The 9,849-nt window shown below is 51.1% G+C and overlaps 1 protein-coding gene across 1 annotated transcript in view; it reads left to right on the forward strand.

Moving 5' to 3' along the window:
- WFDC1 (WAP four-disulfide core domain 1) overlaps positions 1-5,985 on the forward strand; it is a 28,095-nt gene extending 22,110 nt beyond the window's left edge. The window contains exons 5-7 of the mRNA XM_059904361.1: positions 2,491-2,532; positions 3,759-3,831; positions 5,549-5,985. Of these exons, the coding sequence (XP_059760344.1) occupies positions 2,491-2,532; positions 3,759-3,817 (101 nt within the window). The 3' untranslated portion in view covers positions 3,818-3,831; positions 5,549-5,985. The remainder of the gene's footprint in view (positions 1-2,490; positions 2,533-3,758; positions 3,832-5,548) is intronic.
- Positions 5,986-9,849: the final 3,864 nt, after the last annotated feature.

Here is a 9,849-nt window from a genome sequence, read left to right on the forward strand (position 1 = left end):
TTGGGCAGCTAACCTAAGCTTTCTTAGCCTCAGTTTCTTCATCTGTAAATTGGGGCAATGAGGGTCACGATAGTAATTGCTTCTTGGGGTAGTGATGAAGCTTGAATGAGAGAACACTTATAAAGCGCTTAGGGCAGCGCCTGACACATAGTAGGTCCCCAACTGATGTGCGCCGCCGTCACCTGTCTTCCGCAAGAGGGAGGACTGGAGATCAGAAACGTGCCCAGACAACGCATACACCTAACAGGGAGCAGAGCGAGAATTCCAAGCCTGGCCATCTGCTCCAAAGCCCATGGGTGTGTGTCCTCCCCCACCCACAGGAATGATCGGAGCCTTCTAGATAGAAATGTAATTGAAATTTCCCCTAGCCTTGTCCCCAGAGGGCTGTCACTTAGCAATAATTATTGGTAATTGTACAGGAGTTTGGAAGCATCTTAAATTCCAACAACTTCCCTTGGAGCAACGGGCTCGGGGAGGAGAGGAGCGCTCTTGTCCCAGGGTAACCAAACAAAAAGCCTTGGATTTTAAGTTTTTAAAAAACTGCATATTTGAGGTAATTTCTTTTTTTAATTTTTAAAAATTTTTTGGCTGCGTTGGGTCTTCGTTGTGGTGCACGGGCTTCTCATTGCGGTGGCTTCTCTTGTTGTGGAGCACGGGTTCTAGGCGCGTGGGCTTCAGTAGTTGTGGCACGTGGGCTCAGTCGTTGTGGCTCACAGGCTCTAGAGCGCAGGCTCAGTAGTTGTGGCGCATGGGCTTAGTTGCTCCACGGCATGTGGGATCTTCCCAGATCAGAGCTCGAACCCGTGTTCCCTGAGTTGGCAGGCGGATTCTTAACCACTGCACCACCAGGGAAGTCCTGAAGTAATTTCTGACTTAACAGAAAAGTGGCAAGGAGAGTCCCTTGGACCCTCCACCCTAATTCATCAATTGTTAAATACTGTTTCCTTTGTCGTGCTCTCTCTGCCTCTCTCCCAACCCTGCACTCTCTCTATATATAAATCCACATAGTTACTTTTTGGGACTATCTGAGAATAAGTTACAGGTCTCGTGCCCACGCCTAAGATGCAGGTCTCTGCTGAGAGCCGGCTGCTACAGGGGGCCAAGGGCCGCCTGAGTTCAGCCTGGACCCTGACGTCTGAGGAGTTCATGTCTTTCTTGAGAGAAAAATGAACATCAACACAGGCATTAGATCTGATTTCTCGGCGAGCAGGGCCGGGGTCCTCGGTGCATCTTTTTATTTTATTTTATTTTACTTTATTGAAGTATAATTGATTTACAATGTCATGTTAGTTTCAGGTGTACAACACAGTGATTCAGATATACACATATATATATATATCTGTTCCTTTTCAGGTTGTTTTCCCTTATAGGTTATTACAAAATATTGAGTAGAGTTCCCTGTGCTATACAATAGGTCCTGGTTGGTTATCTGTTTTCTACATAGTCGTGTGTACATGTCAGTTCCAACCTCCTAGTTTATCCCCACCCCGTGCATCTTCTGAGTGGGTTCCATGCTGCTCCGATACTGACCATCCAAGACTGAGATGTGGGAGATGAGCCCCCCCCGCCCCGACTCTTCCCTCTGACAAAGTGACCTCACTGGGTGCTGCCTGGGCAGCCCAGAGCAGGGGCTCAGATCCATAGGTTTGTTTTGCCAAAGTGACACTTGGTGGTAAACACACCTGGTGTGAGGAAGGGGTCCAGCTCCGCACAGACCACCGTCTCCTGCCCATGGCGTCAGGGGCCAGAATTCACCCCCAGGGAGAAGGGAGGAGCAGGAATGTTTCGGAGAGCCTCCGGCCTGGAAGAATTTTGCCATTTGCTTCAGAAAATAGCTGTAAATGGAAAAATCGTTGTAAACAGTAGTCGTTGAGGTTGCTGATAAGCTCTCTGCCCGAGGGTGTGGATCAGCCGTTGGTTCTGTCGCCTTGTACAGTAAATGTCAGCGCTGGTCCTGGACACCCTGATGATTTTTAGGATAGCCACAGAAGAGAAGGAAACAAAATGCCCACTGAGTACATAAATATGATTTTTATTGAGATATGATTGGCATAGAATATTAGTTTCAAGTGCACAAACGTGATTTATTAACCTTATAGCAGTCATATGAGACTGATGCACAGAGGGGGAGGGGTGAGTTTACCGGTAGACGCATTGCCAAGTGAAACGTCTGCATGATCTGGCCAGGTTTCTCCACTCTCCCACGTTAAATTTCCCCAACTCCCACCATAAAATGTTTTGCTGCTGTGATAGGGTGGGGGCTGAGGAAGGAGTTGGTTGATGACAGTCAACAGTGGGAATTGGGTCGTTCTGCTTCTGCATTTAATCGGCTGCAGTGTCACACGTCACTGTAGCTTCTGGAAAATTCCATTGTACACTTGTGAGAGAATGAGAGTGAAAAACACAAATAATTTCTTAGCATTGTTATGAAAATAGTTTTGGCCTTATAAACTCCCCGAAAGGAGTTTAATCCTCTCACTTCTTTTCTAGATGGGCGATTCTTACGACACAAATTTTACAAAGAATATCCAGGTAAGAGAAGAACCATTCTTACTTTGCGGAGGGTACTAAAAAGGGCAGTGGGCATTTCTGGGGTGAAGAAAAGAAACCCAATGGACAGTTCTGAGAACTACAGTTTGAAGCTGCTATGAAGGAAAATGACTGTATTCTCCCTGGTTGCTTTTATGCTGTCAGATGGCATGTTGGGGGTAAGGTGCTAGGATGCCAAGATGCTTCTGTTGTGAAAAATCTCTCCTCTAGCCTGTGCGGTCCTCCATGTGGGCAGGAGCCATTCCAGGCTGCAGGGTGGGACTGAGGCCGCAGCTCAGGGATGGCTCATAGGGGACAAAATGGGAATTAGATTGGGAAATAAGGTAGAAGCCCTGTTGTCTGATGGTGGGCAAGAGGGGCTTACAGCAAACACAGCTTCATGCTGAACATCAGAACCTGGGACTAGACATGCAGAAGTTCCTCCTGCTTTCATTGAGGGAATTAGAAAATATGGCTGACACCATCCCTCCAGCCAATCATCGATCCAATTATCCATCGATCCATCGATCCATCGATCCATCGATCCATCCATCCATCCATCCACCCACCCATCCATCCATCCATCCATCCACCCATCCATCCATCCATCCATCCATTCTTCCATTCATCCACCATATCTTTTTAAAGAATTGACAGTACATATTTATCAAAAATTACTCTTCGTGCCTTGCTGGAGGTTGCTACGTTTATGAACATGGCAGACCCAGTCCCTGCCATCCTGCAGCTGATAGCAAGCAAGAAAGTATTAATAAAAGATGAATAAGGTCCAAGTGGTTATTTAGTGCCAACAGTGATCAGGGCCATTGAGGTCACATTCAGGACACTGTGAAAAGGACACCTTAGACTAGGATGTCAAGGAAGGCTTCCCAATGAGGGGATATTGAAGCCCAGTATCAAGAATAAGAAATAGTGGGCAGAGGGACAGCAGATGTGGAAATCCTGAGGTGGAATCAACTTGGCCATCACAGCAGCCGGAGAGCGTCGTGAGCACGGGGCTGGGGGGGAATGGCAGGAGTTGAGGGCAGACCACACGGGCTGGGGGGAACAGCTGCAGGTGGGGACTGGGGGACCTCTTTGGGGGAGGAGAAGGGGCAGGGCCAGGGCGCCGGGCCAGGCTGAGGTGTTTGGACTTAGTTTGGCTGGTGAGCCGTGAGCATCTGAGCAGGAATCCACACACCTTCCCTGACAGAGCCCACTTCTTTTCGCAGAGGGTGCCTCCAAAAATGTGGCAGAACATGGGAAAGGACAGCAGAAGCACTTTCAGTAAAGCGACGGCAGCAGGTAAGTGGGAGGCGGGATGCGTCAGTGACAGCAGGTGGCTTTGGGCAGCTAGGTGTCCAAGGTAGCTTTCATCACGAAGTTGAACAGTGGGAGGGCAAGAGTAGGGCTTTATCTGCGGGTAGAATTTGGAAATTCCCTTATAATTTCAAAGTGAACATACGAGAGCTTTGGGCGTGCTCAGAAGTGGAAGTTTCTATAGCCCGTGGCCCTAAATCCAAGGACCAGACTAGGTTGTAACTTACACATTCCTTTGCCTTCACACCTCCGTGAACAGACAGACAAGCCCTCCTCTGTCCCATGAAGTTGGTCCCTCCGTCTCCCTCCCTCTGCCACGCGGTGCTATCCAGGGCCAACTCTCAGGCGTGAACCGGGTGCCCAGAGGTTCAGCAGTCATTCGTGGAAATCTCCAGTGTGTGCAGGCGTGGTGCTGGGGGGACGCCGTGGATAAATCGGGGCTCCTGCTCTCGGGGGCTTACATCCTAGTAGGAGACTAAACCGGGCAACCAGTAAGTCAGCAAGAAAGGCCCAGCCTGCAGTAGTGTCGTGAAGGAAGCTGGACAGACAGGTGATGTGATGTGGGGTAGCCAGGCGAGGAGGGAGCTGCTTCAGATCGGGGCCAGGAAGGAAGGCCGCTGTGAGCAGGTGATATCTGAGCCAAGATCTGACACGGGCACCCAGGCAGAGGGAGCGGGAAGGGCAAAAGTCCCGAGGCAGGAAAGATCTTGCTTTGAGGAACCCCAGGGAGGCCACTGGGGTGGGAACAGAATGATGGTGGGGAAGGCTGGCATCAGAGGTGACCAGGTAAGGAAGGCACAGGCTCTGCTCTCAGATGCTCTTCAGGGTTAGATGCAGGTGGATGCAAAGGTCCAGGGGTCTTGGCCAGTAAAACCTGAACACCCACCCAGCACTGTGAAAGCTCAAGTCTATGCATGGAAAAACAAAAGCCCTTGAAAGCGGACAATTCCGCCACCCACCGCAATGCCCTTGAAAAGCAAACATCAGGTTTGAGATTCAGAATACTCAGGTGTGAGTCCTGCAGGAAAATCTAGAGTCCATGGGGATTGATGCCAACATGTCTATTACCTGCTGATGACAGGAACAGTCCTTGGAGTGGGTCTGACCCACCTGAGTCTGTGAACCTTACACAGGGACATGCTGGGGCCAGTGGGAAAGAACGGGACAGTGAGAGATGATTTGGGATGGCTCTTAAGAACCAGCCGGCCAGAACTTTAAATTCCTGCTCCACCACAAGGTGACCTTAGGCAAATGACTTCCACTCTCCAAGCCTCAGTCTCCTCATCTGTAAAATGGGAGTGATGGGGAGGGAGGCATTAGGAACTAAGTAAGATGGGAGGGGAGACAAGATGGCAGAGGAGGAGAACACAGAGCCCACCTCCCCCCACGAATGCATCAAAAATACATCTCCACATGGAGCAACACTCACTGAAAACAAACTGGAAACTGGCAAAAAGATTCACGTACAACCAAGGTTGTAAGAACGATCCACACAGAATCAGGTAAGAAGGGAAGAGGAAGATGGAACCTAGAGAGACTTAGCAGTGAGTTAAGAATTTAGTCTTAGTGGAAGCTGGCATCTTTCTGGTGTTTCCGGTGGGCGAGGAGGAAGTGGATGACACACACTTTTGACCCCATGTTCTTGGGTTCCTATGAACCCAAGCAGTGGTTCATATTCGTTCCCTCTTTGCTTCCCTTTCAGCCAACCTGGAAGAACATCCCTCCACTTTCTGCTAAGCCTCAGAAACCGTTGGGTAAAAAATGATTTGACCCCCAGAGGTCATGCCCAGCTCAACAGAGCATGACCCCAGAGATGCTTGGAGACAGGACCCCTGGCTCTCAACCCCTGGGTGGCCGCACCCGGCAGGGTGACTTCGTGGGAGCCACTCGCCAGCTCCGGGTCCCTGTTTTATCGTCCTGGAAATGAGGCCCACCTAGCAGTCCCCTTGACCTTGCAGCTCCCCAGATCTCCCGTGGGAAGAAGTCACTGCCTTTGTGAGCTGTGTGAAGCCCCTTTCTAAGACAGAGGTCAGTGTCTTGGTTGGTACAGATTTCTTCCAGGTTTGACTCTTGGAGGCATGTACCCATCCCAAATGTTCTCAAGATACGTTTGCTCATCATAAAATGGACGTGAACTTACCTACTCATGCGTGATTCATAGTGTTAGCACCTGATGATCTTAAATTGGAGGTGCGGAAGCCGTAGAGTCCTGGGAGTGGGAGGGGGATGGGTGTGATTGGGGTGAGATGTCAGCTCAGCTCTGCTTCTGGACCCCTGTGCTGTCTGGGCCACACGTGTACCGTGTCCGTGTGGGTCCCTCTGAAGCACAGGGAGGAGGATTTGATTTATTAGGAAGCGATTTATTAGGAAGGTTCCTGGGAAGAACTAGCAGAGGTGTGGGGCAGTGGGGCAGGAAGAGAAAGAGGTCCTACCAGGTGATGTAAGGTGGTCCCGAGGAGGGTACCTTTGGCGAGACCCCCTGGGGGTCCCAGAGGCAGCCTGTGTCCCACCAGGACCAGCTCCAGGGGCGGCACCTATACAGGTGCTCAGAAGGGCCCCGCGCTTGGTTTAACAGAGTTGAGCAAGGGGCCCGCATGTTCATTTTGCAAATGATGTAAGTGGGTTCGAGTCCCACTGTGGCGCTGGCCCCTTCAGGAGGCAAGGGAGCCGAGCCCCGCTCAGTGGTGGGGTAAGGGCTGTCCCTCGGAGGAGCGCTTGTCAGTTCCGGGGGCAGCCCACCCCCTGCCAGGGAGGGGACCCAGGAGGACACGGGCAGAGCCCTGGGGGCATCTGTTACACAATCCAAATCTCAACAGTGACTGCACCAAAATGGACGCACACATCCAACGGCTTTTGGGGGAAGTGATTCAATTCATTGGGCATGTAAGACAGCCCCATTGGTGACTGATATGGATCGATGATCAATCATTCGGCAGGACTTGACCTTTCAAATTCCAAGATGGGCTTGTGCGAAGACTCCTGAGTACCCGTATTTTAAAAACAAGCATCTCTCCTCACCCCTGCCCCCCACTCACGGCCCTCCCCCAGCCCACACATCCACACTTCTTCTGCAGATAACATCCAGACTCTCTTGGAAAATACGCCAAGTCCAATTTAAAGTGGAAACTGATGACCGATGGGCCTTTTTTTTTTTTTTTGGTCGTTTCTGAGCATCCGTGCGTTCACATTGCTCAAGAATTATTTTGATGGTTTCTTTGTTTTTGCTTTGTTTTTGTGTATGCAATATGAGAGAAGAACAGTCAAGCGATTCATGTCAAAGTTGTGTAAAGTGTGCCTTTGTCACACTGGCTGGGGGAGGTTTTGACCTTCCCGTTGATGGAAAAGGAAGATGCCTTTATCCAAGAATGGCAGGTCCGACCAGAGACAAATCTGATTTCCATCTCAGATACTGAGGTTTATGTCAATCCATGCGAGGCATGTTGTGGAATTTATACACGTGATTTCAGGGGTCACAGCGTGGGTCACCCATGAAATCCCCAGCGCCCCATCTGTCTGTGCTGGAGGGTCCATCTCACTGGTCTGGACGGGACCTGAGCAGTTGGCTAAAGCTCCCTCCCGGGGAGGTGGCGGGAATGAGCAGCCAGACCATCAGCGCTGAGGACCAGAGGTCTGAGGGACCGTCCCCTTCATGGCTGGCCATACGTGGCAGGGGTAAACAATTACAACCAGCAGAGACTTGGGTGTCAGAAATCTGAAAGGACTCACCCAAAGTCACACAGCCCGTAAGTGCCAGGGTCTGGATTCCAAACTGGTCTGACCTGCTCACAGCTCGGGCTCCAGAGACCCATCCAAGCACATTCCCTCCAGCCATGGAGGCCCAGAAGGGGACACTGCTGGTGTACGGATCCGCAGAGGGCCCTGGGGACAGGGTGGAGCTCACCCCCACTTCTGGGGGCCTGTCCACTAGGTGGGGTGGAGAGAGTAGAGGCTGGTCAACCTGGGTTCTGATCCTGGGCAAGGCACTTCCCCTCGCTGAGCCTCAGTTTCTTCCTCTGTGAAATGGGTGCGATAAGGGTAACTGCCTTTCAGAGTTGCCGGGGAGGATTATGAGAGATGGTGTATAGAGAGCAGTCAGCGGGTATGGTTATCATTCTTTATTATTATTACCTTGGCCCAAGAGTCCATGGGCCCCCAGCTGAGCGCCTCTGTTTAAGCCCAAATACCGAGACTCTAATTATCTCACTTCATCCATCAGTAAGTTTCATTGGTGCATTTCCCTTAGGTTCAGGGTAATTAATTAACTTTCCCACTCACTCATCGGGTACTCATTCACTCATTCATACATTCCATCTATCAAGAAATATTTACCAAGCACGAACCACCTTTTCTTGGCGAATGCAAGATGCACGTTTTTTTTTCACCTTTCCACGTCCCCGAAGCTGGGAAGTGTCCTAGTCGTGACCACCAGGCGTCATTGCCTGCACGTGAGCACATTTAAACATGCAGGCTGGGTGTAAGCAACTCGGTGGAAACTTCCAGGAAAAACCAAGGAACCGCCTTCTGGGAAATTCTGCGTCATCAGAATCTTGGGGATTCAGAGGCCACGTTGGCAGAAAAACTTGGACCCTGGCAACTCTGAGTGGAAAAGTGATTCGGAAGGGTTTGATCCAAGCGTGATGACCTTCTAGGAAAGACCTTATCCCATTTATCTCACTTACATTTTCTTTCTGATGTATGCGCAAGAATGAGGCATGATTAAAATCTATGTCTAAATAAATCTGAAAGAGGTCTTTACTAAGTTTACAATAGAAAGGTGAAAGCATCATAGCAGCTTAGTTGGCAGCGCTTTGTATCTTTTAATTATATATAATGTTCTGCTTGGGTTATTATGATATATGCTGCCTGTCTTAGTTTCCATCTGAGACACAGAGGGGAACAGCCCAGAAACAGTCCCTGCCTGCATGGCGTTTATGGTCTAGTGGGGATTGGAACCACCGCCTTCTGACTCCAGGGCTCTGCCCCTCCATCACGCGGCCCCAGGGATGGGCCTGCAAGCCCCCTTCCTGGTGGAACCTCCACTCTGCCCTCCCCGGCTTTCCCCCTTATGTCTCTGCCCCGGGTCCTCATTCTGGAGGAAGACACACAGATGAATGGGTGATTGCAGGCACTGGGGTACGTACCCGGAGCTCAGCTGTGTTTCTTGGCTTTGAGCCCAGAGCACTGTCCCCTTGGGAGCTGGCAAAGCCCTTCCTTGGACCTGATTGATTTGGAAACCGGGTGTCAGGGCTGCTCACCTGAGCTAAAGTGTGAGCAGAGGTCCTGTGGTCCGGGACGTGACAGACCTCTGGACTTGGAGCCGGGTTCCGGTGGCGGTCGCAGCTGTGTGCCCCTGGACACAGAGCTTAGCCTCTCTGAGACTCAGTTTCTGCCACGATGGAACGGGATGACGCCTGCCACACCTGCTGCAGCACGAAGGAGATGAGAGTTGTGAAAACAGGTGGGAAACCCGGAAAGGCCTGTCCTGGGTCCTCAGGGTGAAGAGGCAGAAGGAAGGCAGACAGTGCACTGGACCAGAGTTGAAGGACCCTCAGGGGCTAGAGGTCCGCTGTGCTGCTGGCAATGACAGGATCCCGGCCGAGCAGCTGGGGCAAAGAGGGCCGCCAGGAGAGACAGGAGGCGTGGATGGGGGCACCGCTTTGGTGCTAGGCTGATGGGGTTCAAGTCCCAGCCCTGCCACTCGCTAGTGTGTGATCTTGCACAAGTAAGTCACTGTGCCTCGGTTTCCCCATCTGCAAAAGGGGGTGATGATACTCTGGGCTGTGATGAGGAGTAAAAGTGTGGAAATATGTGCAGTTCTCAGAACAATGTCTGGCTCGTAGCATGGGTTCTATAAGCAATCGCTGCTATTGTTGTTATCGTCTCTAAGGCAGAAGTGAGCGGCCACAGCTTGGGAGGACAGGACCACACCTGGGCTTCAGGGACAGCGGGAACCAGGGATGGAGTCCCCCACGTCTCTCTGTTTTCTCTGGGCGGAGCCACTGT

The sequence above is a fragment of the Balaenoptera ricei genome, chromosome 19, assembly GCF_028023285.1.
Source record: "Balaenoptera ricei isolate mBalRic1 chromosome 19, mBalRic1.hap2, whole genome shotgun sequence".
Lineage (NCBI taxonomy): Eukaryota > Metazoa > Chordata > Mammalia > Artiodactyla > Balaenopteridae > Balaenoptera > Balaenoptera ricei.